General features: G+C 44.6%; 2 protein-coding genes across 2 annotated transcripts in view; one reads left to right on the top strand and one right to left on the bottom strand.

The window, feature by feature from the left end:
• Window positions 1-23,269, bottom strand: part of caskb (calcium/calmodulin-dependent serine protein kinase b) — a gene marked incomplete at both ends in the record, with an annotated part of 34,644 nt that overhangs the window by 3,906 nt on the left and 7,469 nt on the right. Inside the window, 20 exons of the mRNA XM_083685068.1 lie at window positions 47-243; window positions 823-861; window positions 1,314-1,349; window positions 1,476-1,544; window positions 1,863-1,931; window positions 2,221-2,306; window positions 2,529-2,607; window positions 2,841-3,029; window positions 4,521-4,601; window positions 4,790-4,867; window positions 5,464-5,585; window positions 10,260-10,359; window positions 10,468-10,551; window positions 10,863-10,985; window positions 11,786-11,964; window positions 12,074-12,176; window positions 18,998-19,070; window positions 19,193-19,270; window positions 19,578-19,683; window positions 22,949-23,061. Coding sequence (XP_083541194.1) covers window positions 47-243; window positions 823-861; window positions 1,314-1,349; window positions 1,476-1,544; window positions 1,863-1,931; window positions 2,221-2,306; window positions 2,529-2,607; window positions 2,841-3,029; window positions 4,521-4,601; window positions 4,790-4,867; window positions 5,464-5,585; window positions 10,260-10,359; window positions 10,468-10,551; window positions 10,863-10,985; window positions 11,786-11,964; window positions 12,074-12,176; window positions 18,998-19,070; window positions 19,193-19,270; window positions 19,578-19,683; window positions 22,949-23,061 — 2,004 coding nt within the window. The remainder of the gene's footprint in view (window positions 1-46; window positions 244-822; window positions 862-1,313; window positions 1,350-1,475; window positions 1,545-1,862; window positions 1,932-2,220; window positions 2,307-2,528; window positions 2,608-2,840; window positions 3,030-4,520; window positions 4,602-4,789; window positions 4,868-5,463; window positions 5,586-10,259; window positions 10,360-10,467; window positions 10,552-10,862; window positions 10,986-11,785; window positions 11,965-12,073; window positions 12,177-18,997; window positions 19,071-19,192; window positions 19,271-19,577; window positions 19,684-22,948; window positions 23,062-23,269) is intronic.
• On the top strand, window positions 16,253-17,920 carry gpr34a (G protein-coupled receptor 34a; the record flags this gene model as incomplete). Its single annotated transcript, XM_083684508.1, has 1 exon — window positions 16,253-17,920. One exon carries the CDS (start codon window positions 16,253-16,255, stop codon window positions 17,534-17,536), a length of 1,284 nt encoding a protein of 427 aa, XP_083540634.1. The 3' UTR covers window positions 17,537-17,920.

The raw sequence follows: 23,269 nt of genomic DNA, 5'->3' as shown, positions 1-23,269 counted from the left end.
CCGCCCCCCCCCCCCCACATACACACCCACGTTCACGTTCACTTACCACTCCTGTAGTTCCGGCGAGGGGATGAGTCCCGCCGTTGCGTTCTTGGTGTTCTCCAGCTTGCCCTGCCACCAGTTGTGGTCGTCCTTGCTGATGATCTGGATGATGTCACCCACCCGGAAGCGAATCCCTGCCTCCTTACAGGGGATGAGGTCATCCTTGGAGGGGTCGTACTCAAACTGGGCACGCACATAGATCTGAGGGAGGCAATAGGGGAAGATACATGATGAGTCAAGCTGCTGTTTTGAGGGCAAATAAGGGATTGTGATTGGTCAAGCTGCTGATGAGAGGAAATAGCGGATCGTGATTGGCCAAGCTGGTACGGTGCATTCTGATTGGCCAGGCGGGTGATGACTCAACTTGATCAACACTCAACAGTGGTAAACAGGCAGCAGAGGGGAGCAGAGACGGGGAGCAGAGAAGAGAGCAAATGAGCAATAGCAAGCAAGAGAAAAAGAGACCAGAAAGAAACGGAGAGAGAGAGAGAGCGAGAGAGAGGGAGGGAGAAAGAAAGAGAGAGAGAGAGAGAGAGAGAGAGAGAGAGAGAGAGCGGAAAAAGAAACTGCTCTGGCTTGCTTTTGTGTGGCGACAGGCTTTAGCGAAAATGGCCAGCGACACACACTACATAATTTTTTTTTTCTTCATTCTTTTCTAGAAAAGGGACACTTGGCTAGCGTGGGATTTGCCACCAGTACAATGAGGGATCTACTTTCAGAAAAGTAGGGTTTTTGAAGGAGTGATCTACTGCTACCGGGATCCGCTCTGGGAGATCTTACCTTGATGGACATTTTGTCCTTGAAGGCGGGTCTGGAGATCTAAAGGGTTGAGAGCATCACACACACACATCATGCAGTAGAAAACGTACGTGACATCGACAAAGGAGGTAGGGTGTGTGGGGGGGGAAAGAGGGAGACACACTGTGGACAGCCAAAGCAGTGTATCTACTGGTGTGTTTTGACGCAATCTAGAAATCTGTGGCATAGGTTCGGGGAAAGAGGGGACTACGGACAAAGGGACTTGGCTCAAATGGGTCAAGTGAGGTTTTACATACACGTATGAAGAACATGCTGTGAACATATAGATAAACACATACTGTACGCACTCGCACACCCACACAAGCACGCACACGCTTGCACACACACGCTTGTACACACACACGCTTGCGTACACACACACACGACGAAATGAGATGCCAAAGTCATGTGTGAGGAGAGGAGAGGAATGAAATGGAGTGAGGGAGCGGAGGAGGAAAGGATAGGGCCTTCACCTGCCGTCCTTTAGGCTGAATGGTGGAGGGCAGATCCTACAGAAACACAATACAGGACCTTGAGTTAACAGACACAAACGCTGATAGAATCTATTAAAAAGGTGGAATAAAGCTTCTATGAAGGAATGGCAAGGTTGAGACACAGATGAGACACATCCTTACCAGGATTGAGCTGGTGACACTGGCGTGTCCGTTGGCAGGAGATTGTCTGGACAGATCGGGCGACTCTTTCTGCAAATCACCCACAAACACATTAAACAAACTCACACAGTAACACAGGACTACTAGTAGTCTGGAAGAGCCCAAGAATGGACTGCAAACAGATGTATTATTTGTTATTGGTTCGATTATTGGTTGATTCACTCTGCTCTTTACTGGTTGGTCAAAAGCTGGCACATGACACAAAGGTTTATTTGAAAGCTTTCAAGGCTAGACTGTTTCTTTGCCACATTGTAACACACATCTCTCTCTACCGTGTGTGTGTGTGTGTGTGTGTGTGTGTGTGTGTGTGTGTGTGTTCACACACATTTGTGCACAGGCAGTCCTTACCTCGCAAGAAATTGACTGCGACCGGTAGCTGGGTACAATCTTAAAAGTAATGCTCCCTCTCATCTCCCTCTGTGGGGACAAAAATTGTAGATGTTACCGTCAACAGTAAACCAAACTACATGTAATCAAAACAAAAGGCATGGGTGTTTGTTACACACTATTTATACAGTATAAAAATAGTGCTTTTGAAACAAGCTAACTGGACAAGCTAATTGGACAGTAGAAATGAATGGAATTAAAAAGGACAGTGGTTATAACTAGAATGCTGATTGAAGAAGAAGAGCTGATTAGAGAGTGGTTATAAGACAAATTGATAGGACAAGAGACAGGAACAAGAGGAGCTGATTGGACTACACACCAGCATCTTCTGGAGCTGTTCCACTGTTTGATTGGCCACACTGATGCCGTTGATTTCCCGGATCTCGTCTCCCACGTGCAGCGTCCCTGGGGTGGAACACAGGGTAGTGTGTGTGAGAGGGAGTGTGTGTGTGTGTGTGTGTGTGTGTGTGTGTGTGTGAGAGAGGGAGTGTGAGGAGAAGACAATCACAGCTGTCTTCTCTCTCTTTGTTGTTACTTCTCAGCCGTACGTAAAACATGTCAATGTTGTGTGTGTGTGTGTGTGTGTGTGTGTGTGTGTGTGTGTGTGTGTGTTACAATGTACTGTACCTTGTCTGTGGATCATTCCTCCATGCATGATTCTGGCCACGATGCAGTGGTTGAGGTCGTTCATCTTCAGAGTGATGCCCTGTGGAAAGGAAATAAGACAAGCAGAGTGAAGATAAGTGTGTGTGAGTGTGTGTGTGTGTACACCGACCATGGGTTAAGTCCAAGTTTGTTTGGACGAGACAAGGCGTACTTGTGTGACGTTCTCCTCCGGGCTCTGTGTGTTTGTGTGACTGTTAGTATATGTATGCCAGCAGGTAGGTGTGTGTGTGTGTGTGTGTGTGTGTGTGTGTGTGTGTGTGTGTGTACACCTACCATAGGCTCGTCAGTGTTCTTCTGGAACTGGACGAGGCGTACTCGCGTGACGTTCTCCAGGTCCATGTCTCCGTTGGTGCTCTCGGGCGAGTCTCCGTTCAGGTAGGGTGAGGTGGGCGGGGGGGTCACCCTCAGGGCATCGTCGCTGTACACCTCATGGGCCACCACATCGTGGGTCTGCAGCAAGGCCTGCAAACACACACATACAGAAAGTGTGAGAGCAGGACAACAGCAAGTGTGTCAGAAACAGAGGCGTGTGTGTGTGTGTGTGTGTGTGTGTGTGTGTGTGTGTGTGTGAGGTCAGTTCAGGTCAGCAGACAGAGAGCATGGCTTACACTAATCCTCTTTCTGCCACCATTGATTGTGTCACTAAGTGTCGTCACCCCCTACCCTGCCACGCTCTGCACACGGAGCAATAACATCAAAAGAAGAGGGAAGAGCCGAGCATTATGGTCCGGACAACCTCCCCACATCTCTGAAACAGTGTCAGCAGGGACAATCAATTGGGACACGTTTGGCTGCGCCCTTATTAAACACGTGGATGTCAGCACAAGCAGAAAAACTAGATGTTCAACATGATGGGAACGTGTACTACCTGCCTGCTTACAAACAGCCTCACAGATGTTGGGGTTTTTTAGTTGTTTTTTTTTACTATAAACTGTTATATTAAATGTTGGTAATGTTGTCATTCTAAACAGGCCTATTTAGCCCACGGTAGCAGCACGAGGCTCACTGGTGTGTTGAGCTGACGCCATGTGTGCCGGTTCAAAAATACCCACTGGGTCAGCGGCTAAGCAGAGGTAAGAGGATGGAGCTCACTCCTCTAAGTGTAACAGACACCACCAACACAGAGAGAGAGAGGGAGAGAGAAATGCAAGTCATTTTCTACACCAAATTTGTACAAAACTGCCCAGAATTCGGACCAAATGTGACCTCCTGCCACACCACACTGATCAATGAGCAACAACATCCCTCGTGTTTTTACTTGTTTCACTGCTAGATCCACATACTGAACACAATCCTTACTGAACACAATCCTTCAAAAACCAAGTAAAGCCGTCAGTAAAGAGTCATAAACAACAGTATCTTTCCCTTTTCACCACTGAAGCAGATATCTTAAAAGAAGAAAACCAAGCTGTTTCTCAGTCACAGTTCCCAGTCCCCACCCTTGTCTTCCAGTCGCTCACCAGTATTCTCCCCAGTGCTCCCAGTAGCGACTCCTCCCGTCTTGACCAGTACCAGCAGTTTTATCCTCCAACAGTGACAGCGTTTCTTTGTTTTTGCCGAGGGGGAAAATGGGACGTCTGCTGAAGCCTCTGTAGCCCCTCTCATAACCCTTGCTGCAATACCTGCCTATCCGCCTGTCCGTCCGCCTGTCTGTCCATCCATCCATCCCTCCCTCCCTCCCTCCCTCCATCCTGCTGCTCTGATCGCTCCATCCACACCCCACCCTCCCTCTCTCCAAGGTGGTCTGTTGTGGATGTGCTAAGGAGCTTTACTGTCGCTTGCGGCCCTGGGACGCAATAATGAAATGACCCACTTCTTGCATACACACCTACACACACACACACAAGTTTCTCCTTGCCACTTTTATTCAGGTCGGGGAGTCCTTTGTTAAATGTATGTGGGGTGTGTGTGTGTGTGTGAATAGATAGATACATAGATAGATAGATATCACACCATGAAGTGAGGCTGTGTGAGGATCCTCCTCAGCTCCTTTGCCTCCATGTTCTCTGGGTAACATGAGATAGTCTCCAGTACCTAGAGCCAGAGAGAAAAGAATCAGTAACAAGTGCAATAGTTATAACTCGTGTATAACTTGTTTTTACCCCTTCATATTATTGGCTGATAATAATAATAATACTTAATAATTCATTTCACATCATGTTAATACATCATATCACTTATAATCTACTAGCCTACACTGGGGGGGGGGGGGGGGGGGTCACCTCTTTGGCTCTCTGCACTCCATCGCTGGGAGGGTTCCTGATCTGGGGGGACGACCTGGTGTTGATCTTGTCATAGAGCTGCAACACCATGGACAGACGCAGACGCAGGGAGAGAGACAGAGACAGACAGACAGATAGAGACAGACGCAGGGAAAGAGACAGACACAGACAGGTCATTTACAAGGAATGGTCCCCTGTGTCTCAATCTGGGATCATAATTCTTTGGACTTTTAAATGAATGCCATTGATTATTGAAGAATATAACTTATAGTTCAACTGCCTTACCCCATCATAACCCAAAATATAGGCTTGCTTTACTCCATTGTTTCTAAACAATGTAATTGTAAACAAACACTGTATAGCATGATTAAAACTATCATTTTGATCTCATGGATGGTCAGTTCTTCTATCCAGAGCTCTATGAACATGAGTGGTTACATTTCTCCAGTCTCACTTTGTTGTTGTTCGAATCCCAGATTGCCCCTTTAATATTATATACGTTTTGCTGTGTGTCTAGATGTCGTAACGTGTGTGCGTGTGTGTGCGTGTACAACTGTTTCCTTGAGTCAAACTGCCACCTAGTGGGCTTGAGGTGAAACTGCAGGTGATGGGCAAGTATACATTTGCGTATGAGAGTGTGAGTGCGAGCGTGAGTGTGTGTGGCTAACACTCACGTCCAGCAGTGTGTGCAGGTGCTGGTCCTGGAAGACGCTGTGAAGGAAATCCAGATCCTTCTCACTGCAGTCCGTCAGTGCATGAATCTCCTCAAGACTATCCAACACCTGGGATACTGCTCCTACACACACACACACACACACACACACACACACACACACACACACACACGTTACATACAATGCACACTAAGAAGTTCTACACACAAACGTTAAGCTCCCACGGACACAGTAGAGGTCATACACACAGGTTGCTGCTATAGCTTGTCATAAACACTCACACACAAACAGATTAAAAACACACATAATATACCTACAGGAACACACAGACTCATAACATCAGACACACGCACTCACACACTCATAACACCAGACACACACACACACAGGTGACCCCAGAAACAGTTTCAGCCCAGAGTACCTGCTGCATCGCCCACACATGCAGCAAAACCAACAGAGAGACAACAGCAGTACATCCCAAGCAATTAGTCAATTAAACCATATCATATGCTCATGTATATGGATGTCATATATGGGTTAATTAAAATATTTTATTAAACAGTTCACCCAAAGATCCAAGTTTGTCAGATGTTCAGAGACCTCAAATGTGGTCCGCTGATAGGATGAGTCCAGGTCCAAGTAATCTGTGTAGATTCAGCAATATGTCTCAATGCCAAATGAATGGAAAAGATGGGCACCGTTTTAACTGAAGTGATGAAATTCGATGGTGCTCATCTCTCCCATTCATTTGGAGTGGACAATATAGCTTGGAACATGGACTCAAGTCAACATTAGACTACCTTTGAAGTCTGACGTACGTCTTATTATGAGATGAATTATCACTGAGATTAAAGGGGTATTTGACTCAGAAGTCTTTTTCTCGTATATATTTCTCATCAGCCCACCGTTGATATGGTCCCAAAATGTCATTTATTTGCTTTTTCTGAAGCAGATTTAATACCAAGTTTACATGCATTTCCTGGAACAGTCTAGTGATGATCATCATGAGACTTTTCCAGGAAGTGAATATAAGCTTGTTATTAGAGGTGTAGCGGAGGTGATTTGGAATCACGCTTCCATGATGAGGTAGCCCTGCCCGAGACCTGAAAACCCAAGTATCGCCCTCAGACTTTGAGGATGTCCGCTTGGCCTCATGGTAGATGCTTGGGCTTGTGAGAGACCTGGGTTCAAATCCGCCCGTCAATGAGGCTTGTAATGTAATGGTATTTTGAAACCATACTAGTGGCAGACTGACAAGGAAAAATACAACAATAATGGTTTATGAGTGAAATGACCCTTTAAGGGGGACTCAAGTTCATGTGCAAGGCTATATGAGAGGTGTGAGAATGATTTCCAGGGCATGGCTGAACGAATGAAGTTTACACAAACGTCTATTGTTTCAAAGGATATATGCTCAAAAATCACCTTTTTTTGAAGGTGTGCTTATAAACGGCAGATAAAACTATAAAACATTTACTACATTGTTTGTTAAAGACAGTCTGGGATTTGTTCTGCTGTTCAAATAGTAATTTCAATTCATTCTTGAAAAATATGACTAGTAAATGTCTTGTAAGCTTGTAAGTAACTGTCTTACCTTCAAATATAAAGTTGTTTTACTGTTTGTTAACAATATCATTCTAAACAACATATAGCTTGAAAATATGTTTAAAACTATAACTTTAACATCATGGATTGTCCTTCCGTCCAGAGCAAAATGTATTTAGGATTTTACTTTTAACTATTCAATTAGGTAAATACACAGAACTTGTTGCTAACGATTCCTATTGTATGATATGATGTGATTACAGGACCTATGAATTAAAACAGGCCGTTACAAGCAGACCTACCAATAAAATGCCACCATGATTTCCCCCCCCCCCCCCCCCCCCCCCATTAGATTCAATACAACTTTATGTATCCTCTTGGAGGCAATTAAGAGAGGCATTGCATGATCACAAAACATTCTTATACCATAAAAACTCTGCAGACACAGATAGAAGTTTGAGAGCGCAATGTCCAACTCAGCACAGTGTCTTCCCAGGACAAGCCATGAGTACAGACCATGTTGCACGCTGCACTGACAATGAGCATGATCGGATCAAAATGGAATCAGCGCACCCCCATGCCAGGCACCCAGCCAGCTCACTGGCTATTGGTGGTGAGTGACATCACAAATGCTACATCTCAATGCTCTGGAATGGCTTCCTTCCTTTGTCACCTAGAAGTGGGTAGAAGCGGCCCCCAACCACTGATTCAGGGTCAGATTGGTTTTTCATGGTTTTTCCCAGGTTAGGGTGTTGGCGGGGTAATCTGTTCCTAAATCTGTGGTTAAGAGTTACTTCTACCTCAAACGGTAACCTGTGACACTGTGGCCACTGATCTAGGAAGACAGTACAGGTGAGGAACACCTTCCTTTGAGGTCAGCTTATAAATAGCTTATAACCATTGTTAGTAATTTATTCATTAATGTATCGGTCTGTTGTACAGGATTACATTACTGGTATTTCTTAACGTGAATGTCAAGAATACAGTTGTGAAACATGAACAAATTGTTTAGAATATTATTCATAAACTGTTTAATCATGTTGAACAAACTGTCTAATAAGCAGTTAATAAGCAGACACTCAAACAAGTTGTCATTTCCTCTGTTGCTGTCATGTACTCTTGTTCTTCCAGATCAGTGGTCACTTACGAGAAGGAAAGGAGTGAATGGTGGGAGGACGCAGAGAAGGAAGCGTTTTCAGAGTACAAGGACGTAGTCGTCCTGAGCGCTATGACAGGGGGTGAGGAATAGGTTAACAGGTGGTGATGATGTCATGATGAGGTCACGCCAAGAGGCTAGCTAAGGGATACCTACTTTCAGCGGCTAGCATTCCTAGAGAGAGTGCAGCAGTACAACGAAACGACAGAGAGAGGGAGTTCAGATTTAGAGATAAGCCGAAAGAAACGGGAAAGAAAAAAATAAAGAAAGTGTAGATGGGGGGGGGGGGGGGTAGAAGGCGTCGGAGAAAGAACAAGAGAAAAAGAGAAAGTAAGCAAAAGCAGCCACGTCTAAAGAGAGATGGTCAGGTTCAGTTGACTCTAGAAGTAGTTTTAAGCTGTGGGCATCTCGCAAAAGTGACAAAGGTGCAATTTAGATGGAAAAAAACACACAGAAACACACACACACAGAAACACACACACACAGAAACACACACACACACACACACACACACACACACACACTTCCTGTCCAGCAGCAGAGCAGGAATAGCAACAGAACAGGCTGTCTGGACTGGAGAGTACGCAACAATCATGCATGTTGCGTCAAAATAATCCATAAAAATGCCAATGATGGCATAATATGTCCTCTAATACGTCATCTAATGCCGGTGATGTACAGTAGCTAGGTTAAATTAGCTCGCTTGCAAAGTTTGCACTGGTAATGTTGTTGGGTCCCTGACAAGCTAAACTACTTTTTCTGGTCGTCATGACTGTCCAAACATCGTCCTGACTGCCTGGGACAATGCCCATAGACTTGAGACATTGCTGTTGTAAACATACCACACATACAGACACCTTATAATGAATGATGAGAGATTTATTGAAATTATACTTATCCTAGGTGCCGTTCACTGCCTCTAGAGGGCAGTACTATCTAGGAGTACATACAAGATTCTATATAAATGTACATATTGCACTGCTAAAAATAATAAAGAACGTGGCATGAAGAGGATAGTAAGGCGTCTCCTCTGAGGGGATATTGATACCATCATAATCAATAATGATAGTCATGCCATACTTATCTAGTTAGTTAACACAGTGTAATCTTTATTATACAAATGATTTGAGGCAGTAATGAACTGTATGCTTCATTTCATTACAGACGCATGAAGTGTGTTTCAAATGTAACCACTCTGTATTCTTGCATTATTGCCAGTATGATCTTTTACATGTTCTTATAGGTATGTTCTTGTAAGAACAAGCGGTTCTGGTAGTTTGTGCAATTCTTCCCATGTCCACCAGGAACAGGAGGTTTATCCAGAGTTGTTGATTTGTGGAGTCATATTCAGTGTGATTATGAGACAGATACGAATAGATTGACCGTCAGTGCCTCCTACGGCCATGTCCTTAGGAAGTGAAAACGGCAGCCCGAGACAGGGAAGTGAAGCCATTAGGCAACTTCTGTTTCCTTTTAACAAATCAGGAGGGAATTCTAAAAACATACAGTTTGTGAGCCCTCAGAGAGCAACAAAAGAGACTATACAGAAGACCTGCTTCTAAAGTTAGAAGACAGAAGTCCCACAGCTCCGAGAGTGGATTGGTGGTGTGGGGTGTCAGAGAAATGTCACCTGATTAACAGGAAATGGGCTGATGGTGAAGCTTGTTTCTTACAAAAATGCAATGACAACTAAACTTATTATCCTCATCATCATTTTTAAAGGTTGACTTAGGTTTCTTTTATTTATTTTTTTAAGTCATAATTGCAGTTCAGATAAATGTAACTGATAGCTGATGACTGAAAATGCTCTGGTACTACGGGGCCTGTTTAGCAGACAGAAAATGTCGCCAATTATCTCAAAAGGGACACAACTTGAAATAAAGATTACATTTCAATACCTAAGAAGCCAAAAATACCCTGGACAATGTTGTGTATGCTGAAAGAGTGCCCTTGGGAGAATGAAAACCACAAATACTGCTACCGAAAGTAAGAGAGAGTCATAGTTGCCATGTTGCCCTGGCGCTAGTTTGGTTTTGTGTTTCCATGGAAAAAACCATAGAACCTGCACAGGTCTGAACGAGGGGGCGGTGCTTACCCGAGGAGCAGGGGTCTTCAGAGAAGTCAGGGAGCTCCTCTGGGGGGTCTCCATAAAAGGAGTTGAACTTGTGGCTGGAGACAGCAGCCAGTACTGCCCCCTAGGACACGAAACAAGGAAAAACTAATAAATCAAACAAATACTGACACAAGAATATTGTGTGTGCATCTGTATTTGTGAGCATGTGTGTGGGTGTATGTGTGCTTACCTTGAGCTTCCTCCTGGCATTGAACTTCCTCAGTTGCTCCACTGTCTCTAACAGGTGGATCTTGTAGGCATACCTGTCCCTCTCCTGAAGAGGACACACACAAACACATTAAGAGATAAATACCACATGCAAATAACACACACATTCACACAAACCCACAAAATGTACCAGTTATCAAATTATTTCATATGCAGGAGTCTGAGTCGTGTTTGTTATGACATATTTCCATAGATTTCAACTTTGGGTTGGACAAACGGTTATTCTACTTCTAATTCATCTTTAGATGGCATGTTGTATATACTCCGTGCAGTGTATGTGTGTGTTTGTATGTGTGTGCGTGTTCAATCTTCATCAGTGTGTGTGTGTGTGTTTGTATGCATCAATGACCCCCCTACCTTGAGCCAGGGGTGGTTGAGGGCCTCGTAGACGGTGATCCTCTCAGCAGGGTCCAGCATCAGCATACGCCTCACCAGGTCCTTGGCGCTCTCTGAGATATGGCTCCACTGGCGCGGGTTCATCTAGACAGGAGTGGGGGAGTTCACACAGACACACACACACGTTCTCAGATGGGGGTATGGCCTCTGCAACCAGGGTCACCATTCAGGTTAGCGACTGTCCCTGTGGTCACCTGGGGGGCTTATCGCCATGGTACTATGTTGACTTTTAAAAGGTCCAGTTTGTAGATTTCAGCTTCAAAATAATGCTAAATAGCCATGACAAATGGGTAGCGATCAAGGAATGAGATCACATGATAGAGAACATTCAGTCCAATTTAGTCCTAATAAAGCTCTTTCTGAAATCTGGTGTTGTGGCCGGACAATGTCCATTACGTATTCATTTTACTTTTTCTTTTTTTTTCTTTCTTCTTTACAAGGACATGCAAACAATGGCCTCCATTTTGTTTACGCTAAAGAGCGCTCCACACCACTAAAACCATGTAGTTGTCGGTAGACATGGGCAAATTCAAAAATAGACACTCATTTGATCATAACGGGTAGCAGTTGTCGTCTGTCTGGAATAATCCCTCATACCACCAGTACATCCTCTATAAATATGTGGGAAGTAGGCCTAGCGTATATTCTCGCATTAATACAATCTGTAAGCTACATTCATTAAAGTAATTGAAGCTATGATCATCTATTCATTCATTGTGATTGTACGAGGCAACTGTCCAACTCAATATTGTGGCCACAAAAATAGAATAGAATAATCAGCAACAAATGGTTTCACATCCGCTCGTCTCTCTCCCAAGTGTGTGTGTGTGCATGGGACTGTGTATGTTTCGAGCGGGGAGGGAAAATTTTGGAAAATCAACTACTACCTTGTATTTCCCCTTAATGATAGCCTCAAAGAGACGCTCCTTGGTCCCATAGAAGGGCAGGCAGCCAGAGAGGAGGATGAAGAGGATGACCCCGCAACCCCAAACGTCTACGGGCTTACCATACGGCTCTCTCTTCACCACCTCAGGGGCCATGAAGTGGGGCGTGCCCACCCGGCCTGCGGGAAGAGGAGTGTTTGTTAGTGTGTGTTACACAGTTACACACGTTACTGAGAAAAAGAGAGGGCAACACATGCACGCACACACACACACACACACACACAGTACCTCCTGCCACAAGACCGGACTCCCCCAGTTGTATGGCCACTCCAAACCCCCCCAGCTTGACAGGGGCAGAGTTCTCCTTTGAGGCCAGCAACACACAGTGAGGCTGAGAGAGAGAGAGAGAGAATCATTAAATGTAATTATAAGACATTTCAACAGAAAAGTACCAAGCGCCAGCCAAGTGTTTTTTTATACCGTCATATTCTGGAAAATCTGATTCTGATGGGTCATGTTAAGTGGACATACAGTACCAGTCAAAAGTTTGAACACACCTTGCCAAGAGTGTGCAAAGCTGTCATCAAAGCAAAAGGTGGCTACTCTAAAATGTAAAACATATTCTGGTTTGTTTAACACTTTTTTGTTTACTACATCATTCCATATGTGTTCCTTCATAGTTTTGATGTCTTCAATATTAATCTACAATGTAGAAAATAATAAAAAAAATAAAGAAAAACCATTGAATGAGAAGGTGTGTCCAAACTTTTGACTGGTACTGTACATCCACCTGGTTAGGGACATGGTAGTCTCGTTCCCAGATACTTCCCCCCAAATGTGTGAAAGGTCTGATGGACCAACTTGGCCGTCATTAAGCCAATAGAAAGACGGTCGGAAAATGGACGGCACATAGCCGTTGGCTTCACTTCACATCAATCATCTCCTACAGCACCCTCAGTGCTTGCATACCACACATTTCTGATTCGGAGCTATGCCTTGCAGCCATGTGATTCGCTGAAATCAAATAATAACAAATACTTTACTCATTAAATCTCACTCCCACTAAGGCCAGGTTTGAGTCGTTATTATTCCAGGCTTATACATGCTCTGTGCAATAGCCTGGGGACGAGGTTAGGGACACTGCTCTGCAAAGAGCAAATCTTATTTATAGGGGTCCAAGCCCCAAAGGGGCTGGAGCCCTATTGTAATCGTTAAGATTATTATTATTATTATTATTATTATTATTATTATTATTATTATTATTAATAATAATAATAATAATAATAATAATAATAATAATAATAATAATAATAATAATAATAATATTATTATTATTAGCGGTCTTAGCCCGAAGTAAAACCATTAGATAGTGTGCCAGGAGTTTACAGCTGAGCCTGAAAGATAAATATTTTACAAATGGTAATATAGAAGGCATATATTCTGCAATTCATATATACATGTTCACTTTCAAATTGTCATCCCTTGACAGTGAGGGATTGATGGTGTGGTGCCTAAACTGAATGTGATGATTTATAAATTAATGATTCAGAAAAGGCAAAAGGGCGAAAGGGTTGCAGCTTTATTTAACAGTTTTTTCCTCACTAGGATCGACCAAATAAAGAAAAACAAAGATACTAGCTGAATTAAAGTTGATACAGACCACCAGAAAGAGACGAAAGGAGTGGAGGATAAACAACTCTGGAGGGAGAGAAAGGATGGGGAGAAATGACATGGATGAAGTAGGAGGGAGAGGCATAAGAAGCATATAAAGAAGAGGTGGTAATGGGTGGTTTAAAGGAGAGCGTGAGAAGAAAAGGAGGAGGGTAGCGCTAGATGAGGGTTGGGGGAACGCCTTGCTTTCACCCCATCTGCAATTCCTGTGGTGCGGTGGGGGTGGGAAGGTTTAGGGGAGTCTACACACAGCTGTGGTGGGGTGGTGGGTATGAGAGCAGAGCATAGTTGATGAGAAAGAGGAAGGCGCAGAGGAACAGACAGACGCAGACTTATCGGACAAGCACGCAAGAGACAAAGAGAGAACAAGAGATGGGACTGTAGAGATAGAGAGGTAGAAAACAAGTGGGAGAGAAAAATAGTGAGAGAAAAGGAGTTGTAAAGACAAGAAGAGCTATTTGGACAAGAGTAGGGCTTTTCAATGGGTGAAAGGACACTGCCAACTCACACAGAACCTCAAGGGTAAAATACAACCTCAAGCTGCAGCTGGACAGTATAGCGAATGGAAGGAATTTGGAGAGTGAGTGATTCTTTCTTAATGCAAACATCTGTGTGTGTGTGTGTGTGTGTATGTGTGTGTGTGTGTGTTAGGGATGGGCATGAGTATTCGAGTATGAATGGACGTTAAAAGTCAATCTTTAACCAGAGATCCAACTGTCAATTCTAAACATGCTTGCTATTGTTTTTGCAATGTAGATACAGTCATGAGAAAAACTTAGGACACCCCCCAAAATATTAAGTTATTCTCTTAAAAATATGGACATATCAATATTTATTATCTTCTTTCTAACAATATCTATAGATAAAGGGGATGTAATTGAACAAAAAACTATGAAAATGTAACTTTGTAATCATTTATTTAATGAAAAATTTACAATAATGCCAATTCCTACTGAGGAAAAAGTTAGGACACCCTATGCCCTAATAGCTAGTATTGCCCCCCTTGGCTGAAATAACCTCAATTAGACGTTTCTTATAGCTGTCTACAAGTCTCTGACATCGATTGGGAGAAAGTTTTTCCCACTCCTCCTTGCAGAATTCTTTCAGCTGTGTGATGTTCGAGGGGTGTCTTGCATGCACAACCAGTTTCAAATCAATCCACAGCATCTCAATAGGATTAAGATCCGGGCTTTGACTTGGCCATTCCAGAACTCTCAATTTCTTTTTCTTGAGCCATTCCTTGGTAGATTTACTGGAATGTTTTGGGTCATTGTCATGTTGCATGGTCCACATCCGCTTCAGCTTCAACTTTCGAACAGATGGTCTCACATTTTCCTCAAGCACCCTCTGATACAATACAGAATTCATAGTGGATTATATGATGGTGAGCTGACCAGGCCCTGCTGCAGAAAAGCAGCCCCAAACCATGACATTTCCACCCCCATGCTTCACAGTTGGTATGAGGTTCTTGTTCTCAAATGCTGTCTTGGTATTGCGCCAAACATGTCTACTCTTACTGTGCCCAAATAGTTCAACTTTGGATTCATCTGTCCAAAGCACATTGTTCCAGAAGTTCTGGTCTTTCTCTAGGTGTTCTCTGGCAAACTTTAGTCTTGCCCTGATGTTTTTTTTGGACAGCAGGGGTTTCCTCCTTGCACACCTCCCATGTAATGCAAACTTGTTCAGTCTCTTTCTTATGGTGGATGCATGTACTTTGACATCAATTGTGGCAAGAGATACCTCCCGTGATGACATTCTGGGATTGTTGGAGACTTCTTTAAGCATCTTTCGGTCAGCTCTACGGCTGAACTTGCTTGGGCGGCCTGACCTGGCCATGTTGGTGGTGGTTTTAAATGTTCTCCATTTACGGACAGTGGAATGGCTAATTTCGAATAGTTTGGAGATCTTTTTATATCCCTTCCCAGACTCATATGCATCTACAATTTTTCTTCTGAAGGCCTCAGAGAGCTCTTTTGATCTCGCCATGGTGATGCAACTCACTTCAACAATCAAGAGCAAACCAAACTAAATGTTTGAGGTTTAAATAGGACAGGCTTCTCCAAAATTCTCTGTAACGATGTTCTAATCATTTGCACCTGATGTGGTGCTCTTGATTATAATTTTAGGCATTTTAAGTGGAACTAAATGTGGGGGTGTCCCAACTTTTTCCTCACAAGAAGATCGCATTTCTATTAATTACATAATTTCTATTAATTACCTATCATTTTTTAAATAATTTGTTTCAGTTGTATTTGTTTAGTTATATTACCTCAATTTTTCAATATTGTTCAAATGAATATCAAATGTCCATATGTTTGAATATGTTGAAAAAGACAAAGGTTTTCATAGGGTGTCCTAACCTTTTCTCATGACTGTATGCTAGGTTGCTCTATGGTTGTGATACAGTCAGTCAGTGGTCAAATTAGTCCATTTTTCGGGCTATAAGCAAATAGTTTTGTCTTACGCATCTACTGTACAATATCTTTGTCTCTAAGTTGAAACAGTTTTTGTTTTTTTATTAATTATTATACAAGTATGTATTATTAATTATTATACAAGTGTGTGTTTGTGTGTGGAACACACACACCATCTCTCTCTCTCTTCCTGTTTCACATCCTCATGTCTACACTTATACACTTTACGTTTTAAATGGTCACTTGTATATTTAACAGCAGAAGTTGCAGACATCTTGGTGCAAACCACATTAGCACCCAACTCTAGTTAAAGCAGCAGTTGACATTCATGCCTCTCTCTCTCTTTCACAGAACTGAAGATTGACAGCCCACTCTGGACACGATGATGACTTTCTCCTCCCTCGACTCGCTTCCCCTCTCAACCTCCTCTCCCAATACCTCCTCCTTCCGCCTTTCCAACTCCACTTCACCCTCCTCCCCTCTCTTCTTCTCTTCCTCTTTCCCCTTCCCCTCAACTTCTGACACTCTCTCCTCCTTCTCCTTCAGCCCCTCCTCCAACCACACTCTCTGCCTCCTGGACGACGATGCCCTGCGCCTCCCCCTGGCCTTCCTCTACTCCCTCTTCTTCCTCTTCGGCCTGGCTGGCAACCTCCTGGCCCTCTGGGTCTTCCTTTTCCTCCACTCTCGCCGCAACTCGGTGCGGGTCTTCCTAATCAACGTGGCTGTGGCCGACCTGGTGCTCCTGGGGTGCTTGCCTTTCCGCGTCCTCTACCACGCCAATGGGAACCGCTGGGTTCTGGGCCCACTGGCCTGCAAGGTGGTGGGGAACCTGTTCTACATGAACATGTACATCAGCATAACTCTCCTGGGGCTGATCAGCCTGGACCGCTACGTGAAGTTCAGGGGGAAGGTCGGGGCCGGGAGGGGCATGGCCAAGAAACTGAGGGGGGGTGGGTGGAGCTGGGTGGTGTGTGGGACACTGTGGGGGCTCTCATTTGTGGCAGCCGTGCCCATGATCTTCATGTCTGAGGGCAATGAGGAACCAGAGAAGTGTTTCCAGTACAAGCAGAGACGTGGGGCCAAGGGCAAGGCCTACTTCAACGTGGCTCTGGTGGTCCTGTTCTGGGCCGTCTTCGTCCTGCTGGTGGTCTCATACAGTAAGATTGCCACGCGCCTCCTGAGGGTCTCGCGGAACAAGCCGGACCTTCCCAATGCGCAACGCTACGGCCGGGCCGCCAAGAAGTCCTTCTTCGTGCTCTTTCTGTTTACCGTCTGCTTCGGGCCCTACCACACCTTCCGCCCCATCTACGTCCTCTCCCAGCTCAGCCAATCGCCTTCCTGTGATTACCTGCGCCTGGTGGATCGGACCAATGAGGTGATGTTGTTGTTCTCTGCATTCAACAGCTGCCTGGATCCAGTCATGTACTTCCTGTTGTCCGGCTCTGTGCGCAAAGCTGCCCTGCGCGCCCTCGGCGCCCGCCTCGGCAACCGGCTCCACTTCCTTAATGATGGGACGTCCAACAGCTCCACAACGGAGTTCAGGAGACCCTCTCTATCTCTGACCTCCCCCATACGCCCAGCACCAGCCTCTGCCTCATTACTTGCACCCTCCACAGAGGTTTGGCCTCGCCCCTACCTGCAAGCCAGCAATGAGGTTTTAAACTAAATTAGACAGAGGTGTACGTTGAGACCACCGGACATGGAGACGTGGTTAATGGATCATAACCAGTCAACTTTATGGAGTGGACATACATATCAGACACCTGGGTTTTGTTCCGTATCGCTCCAATGATCTCCCCTTCACAATCTAGCACCCAGTGGTGGTTTAGCTGGCCAGCTTGCGAGCTAACAACACATAGGCCTAAACATCACATCAGTCAGTGCATCTAGAGATGATTGTAATGTCTATCACGAACTGAGGTAAATGTCGAGAGTAAGAACAACAGAACAAGAGTAAGAACAAGAACAAGACAAGATGACCAAGATCAAAGTGATAAAATACAGTCAATGCATATGCTTACTTTGTAGTGTTTGTTAACTAATATTGTATATCTGTGGCATTAAACTTACTATCTATAATTACAAAGAATAAATATGTTTAAAATACATGTGGGATGACAGTTTGACACTGTGTGTTTCATGTGCAAAAAAAAGGTAAAATAAACCACTGCAGAAATATATTTGCCCCAGGTGTGAGAAGTACTATGAGAATAGAGGAACGTCATTCAAAGCAAGTAAGACTGCTGTGAATTACTGATAACCAAACACAGGACCCCCCTCTACTGGTGGAATGAACTACTACCAGTAGTACTATTACTGCTGCTGTCCATTACACACAGGCGTCCAAAGATGTACACACAACACACACACTCGAATTGACTTTGAACCTGAGTCCCAAGCATTTATACTCACTCACTCACTCACTCACACACACACACACACACACACACACACACACACACACACACACACACTTTTAACATTAGCAGACATGTACAAGCTCCCTCTTATCCCCTCTGGGAATGCCAAATGTGCCTTTGTGTCCATCAGACTAAAGTAATGGAACAGGATGGACAGTGTCTGGCCAATGACGCCCATGGGCAGGATCTGGCTAGCTCCATCTGGTCTGGCATTGAAGGCCTGGCATTGTAGACCTGTGTGTGATGGCTAATCCCATGGTAATCACGGAGTCCTGGTCTGTCCGTCCTATCAAAGCAGGGTTTCCCTTAACACTCCACACTAATCCACAGAGAGCTTAGATCACCCCCACCACACTAACCAAGAGTCAGATATTCAACTGATTTTAGTCAATTTTTCAGCTGAACTGCCAATTGAACAGTCATCTATTCAGTCATGTATTCAAGTTCAGTTCACAAGTTCGTAGACACTGGCAGGGACCTTCTGCCGATCACAACTATGTAGCAGGGAATTAGAGTCTCCTTAAACCAAAGAGAAGAGTAGAGTGCCACCTACTGGCCCTTCAACATAACTTGCAGCATTTGGTCTCCCACAAGGGCATTGGCCCAGACCTAATCAATGCTTAGCAAGTCAGAGGGCTATGGGGCAGTTTAGCTGCTCACGCATGTCAAATAGATACAGTATGATAACTCGGAGAGGAGGGCCTTACCTTCACGTCACGGTGAATCACATTGTTGTCATGGCAATATCGCAGTGCCTCCAAGATCTGTCTCATGTAGTGGCTTGAAGTTGAAGGAAGGTAAGAAAGGTAGAGAGAGAAGGAAGATGGGGACTTTAGGCAACAATCCCACTTAATTTAGAGAGCTCACTCTGCAAAGCTGTGTGTTTGTGTGTATGTGTATACCTTGCTACTGCTTCACTATAGACAAACCCGGCATCGGCCCTCTTCACAATCTCAAAACACAAGTCCGCTCCATCCATACTGTGTCGGAGAGAGAGGGAGGGAGGCAAGAGAACGTGGTGTCATCAAATCAAGAAGAAAAAGTAGACAAATATGCACATGCAATTCATCAGGTGCAGGACAGAAAAAACATATCAAAGAAGGAAAAAAAGGACATTCCTTTTTTGTATAAAATCAAGAGGTCCCACATGAGGTAAAATCAAGAGAACCCATATGAGAAAAGAGAAAATCATCCGTACAAGTAAGTATTTCTTAACCAGTACTTAACAGGGACAATTCTAGATTGGAACATTCTAGAGAAATGGCCAGAAGAACCAAGCAGACTTACAACTCAAAGACCATGTAGAGCATGCCATCTGAACTGTAGGTCTCCAGTAGCTCCACAATGTGGGGGTGCTTCAGCATATGACAGATGCTGGCCTCTCTCTTCAGGTCTGTGAAGGGAAAGAGACAGTAAAGGGTATAAAAACAGATTAGTTGCCTCCCCCGAGCCATAGAGAGAGAGAGAGAAAATTCGGTCATTGTGGTTGTGGCTCAGGCTCAAACATTGGCCAAATTCCCACTATATATCACTCTGTTATCATCATCATCATCATTTCAGAAGAAAAATCAGAAGATTTTTTTCCTCCTTTCTCTAAGTTCTCTAAAACCTCCAAAGATACTGCTTTGGCTGGTACAGCTGGCTAGAGACTAGGGGAGTTCCTCCTCCTGTGTTACCTTACAGTACTAACCACTAGAGGGAGTAACACAGTACCTTAAACTGGGCAATGACTATTAGTAAGGCCGAGTCCAGGGCTGTGTTGCAATCCAGAAAGTTTGTGCTCCTGACCCTGGGTGCATCTCTGAAGTCTACAGTGACTTCCTCTCCTTGTCTTCTCTCCTTTATCTCCACTGATCTGATTAGAGGACATGTCAAAGCAACATGGCTGATGGATTTGCGATTTTCTATTTAATTTCCGATGGTCGTTTGAAAAGGTTTTCTATCCGGCTAGTAGGCTACCGAATGAAAGTATCCCAAGCCAATGGCTTGATCAATTAAGTGCCAAGGAGAAAAGATAACTAGCAGCACTGTGGCCCTCCCTGGAGTCGTCACTCATAGAAAATAGAATATTGATTGAAAAGAGGCGAGATGGGATAAAGATAATCATTCTTTCCATTTAACAATTTTCATATAATGGGTGAGTCACTCTCAATAATCTGTACAGTAGTAGCCTTCTCTCCTGGTCCACCATTCCTTCATCTGATCTAAAAAGAGCAGGATAATTAAGCAGGAAGTCACTTGTAAGGTTTCCGCCATGTTGCTTTTACTCATCCAGTGCTTTCAAGATCAGTGCAGATAAAGAAGAAGGAGAGGAAGCCACTTTAGACTACTGAGATGCACCCTTTGTCCTCTCTTCCACCCTTCATTTCATTTAACTACTCATCTTCTACTCAGAACACATATTCCTTCCTTCCTTCCTTCCTTCCTTCCTTCCTTCCTTCCTTCCCTCCCTCCCTCTAAAGTGGCATGTCCCCTCCTCATCTCTCTTTTCCTGACCTCTTCTCCTCCGCAGTGACCTAGTTGGCACACTGAGCACAGTAAGTTAAGACAAAAGGAAATACCTCTGGCATTCGTTTTTTTTTCCTCATTCTCTCTCTTCCCCCTCGCCACACATAATCAGAAAGAGATTAACATGGAAGGGTACACGTTTGCAGGGGAGAAGTTGGATTGCAGCCAGGGTAAGTCACACACACACACACACACACACACACACACACACACATCAAACAGAATATGAAGGGAAAGTAGAACATTCAGGGTTGATGTGGCACTAAAGGCCTAGTCTGGAGTTGGACCCAGACACAATGAGCTGTTGTTTAGCAGCTCACCCCATAAAGACCTCATTTACACACTTCCCTTCAATCTGGAAGTCCGTTGCCTAGGCGAGGAACGTGTGTCTGTGTGTGTGTGTGTGTGTGTGTGTGTGTGTGTGTGTGTGTGTGTGTGTGTGTGTGTGTGTGTGTGTGTGTGTGGTGTGTTGTGACGAGTTTCATTATGCAAGACCCAGGGAGAGAGTCTGTCTGTCTTCCTCCCTTCATTTATTCTCTCTCTTCTCTCTCCCTCTCTCCCTCTCCTGTCATGTTGTAGGTAGAAATAAAATATCTCCCTATTCTATAGGCGAGATACTCACACCTGATCTACACAGTATCTTTCTATCTGCAGCCTGAGCACGCCCTGGTCTTCAGGGTGTTCTCTGTGTGCACTACTATCCATTTGCCCAATGAATATGTCGGCCACGACTGAAAATGTCACTGCACACAATTAACAAATAGGCCCTCTCCGTCTATTTTTTTTTAACAACACATTTGTACAACTCAAGGCAGGAGTTGAGGGAGATAGTGGAGTGCATCTTAGCGGTCTGGACTGGCTTCTCCTCCTCCTCCTCCTCCTTCTCCTCCTCACTGATGAGAAAAAACTGGGCAGCTGAACGCTGGTGGCCCTCAGGCATCCACCCCATATTGATTTCACTGGCTCTGTGTTTTTCCGATCAGGGCAGGTGAAGGACAGAATGCGAGGAGGAAAGGCCGTTTTAGATTGCTCACTCCCAAGTGAACTCCTAGCCCCCATAGCCCTAGAGATCTGAGAACATTGGATTAGCATAGCAGGTAAAAAAATATGCTTATTGCACGCAGTGATGCAGCAGTTTGTTAGATGACTGTTCTTTAGGGTTATATGGAGGGATTATATATTACTTTTCTTCTGGTGCCAAAGACTTTTAACGAAACTGACATTTACAAGATGCCTTTGAAACCAGCTAGAAATCAGCCCCTCGGATACAAAGAACCGTCCGTGGTGATCTTTGCTTTTGCCCTCTCTCTCTCTGTTTCTGTTGCTCTTCCTCTGGCTCGTTCTCTCTCATTCATTCAAACCCACATTCTCTCCCTCCATCTTTATTGAGTTCTTTCACAGACTCTCTCCATTTACTCGACACTCCACCTCTTTTATTACGCGATCAATCTTCTGTCCATCCTCCCACATGCGGGCACGCACACGGAATCACACACTCACTTTTTTTTTCCCTCCTGAGCCAGTCTCAATGACAGATTGTCAATCTTTTTCTCTTACACGCACATATCGGTTGCTGTCCAATTTCCTGTCCTGCCGCCCAAGCTATGGACTGGTGTAAGAAAACAAAGTGGACTCCCTCTTGCCAAGCTTTAACAAATCCAATACTTTAAAATCCACAAGGGGGCACCTGAACAGAAGCAAACTTCAGCAGGGGGGGAAATCAGTAGCCATTGTTTCTCTTTCCCTTTTCTCTCTCTACCTCTGAACAAAATCTCTCATATTCACCCTCAGATTTAACTGCATCCCTCCTTCTGTCCCTTTCTCTCCTTCTCCTGCCTTCCCCCCTCACTCTCTTTCCCCATTTCCTTGTATTCCTGTCCTTGGCTCCTGGGCTCAGCTCTGACCGGAGCTTCACAGATGGCACACCACGAATGCCAAAAGCCATCACAGTGTGACACACACACACACACATACACACACACAAAGAACAACATGATACAGCACAAAACCACATGGCTCACAATGGCACGCATCAGTGCTTAAGACACACACACACACACACACACACACACACACACACACACACACACGGCAGTGGTGTCACCTGGAGGTGTGTGACCTGTGTTTTGTGTAGTGTGTGTACTCCTTACCCTCTGTGCTGAGACCAGGGCTGGAGGTGAAACTGGCCACATCTACGATCTTTACTGCAAACTGCTGCCCTGTGTCCCTGTTGATACATCGCCGCACCACACTGAAGGGACCCCTGGAAGATAAACAAAACACAGTGAGTTACACACACCTGCCTGGAGTCTCAACACAGCTCCACACTTCACTTCACTGACACCTGAAAAGCATGAGTGTATTACCCAAGACCCATGAATAGTGGACGGTCTGGGCACAACCCTGGATATGATGGAGGCCCTGGCTATTTGGAGGAACATAATGCAGGATTTGTGGTCAGCGGTTAGCTA

The sequence above is a fragment of the Argentina silus genome (assembly GCF_951799395.1).
Source record: "Argentina silus genome assembly, chromosome: 14".
Lineage (NCBI taxonomy): Eukaryota > Metazoa > Chordata > Actinopteri > Argentiniformes > Argentinidae > Argentina > Argentina silus.
Note: the sequence above shows the minus strand (reverse complement) of the source record. Positions and strands in the feature narration are given on the sequence as shown.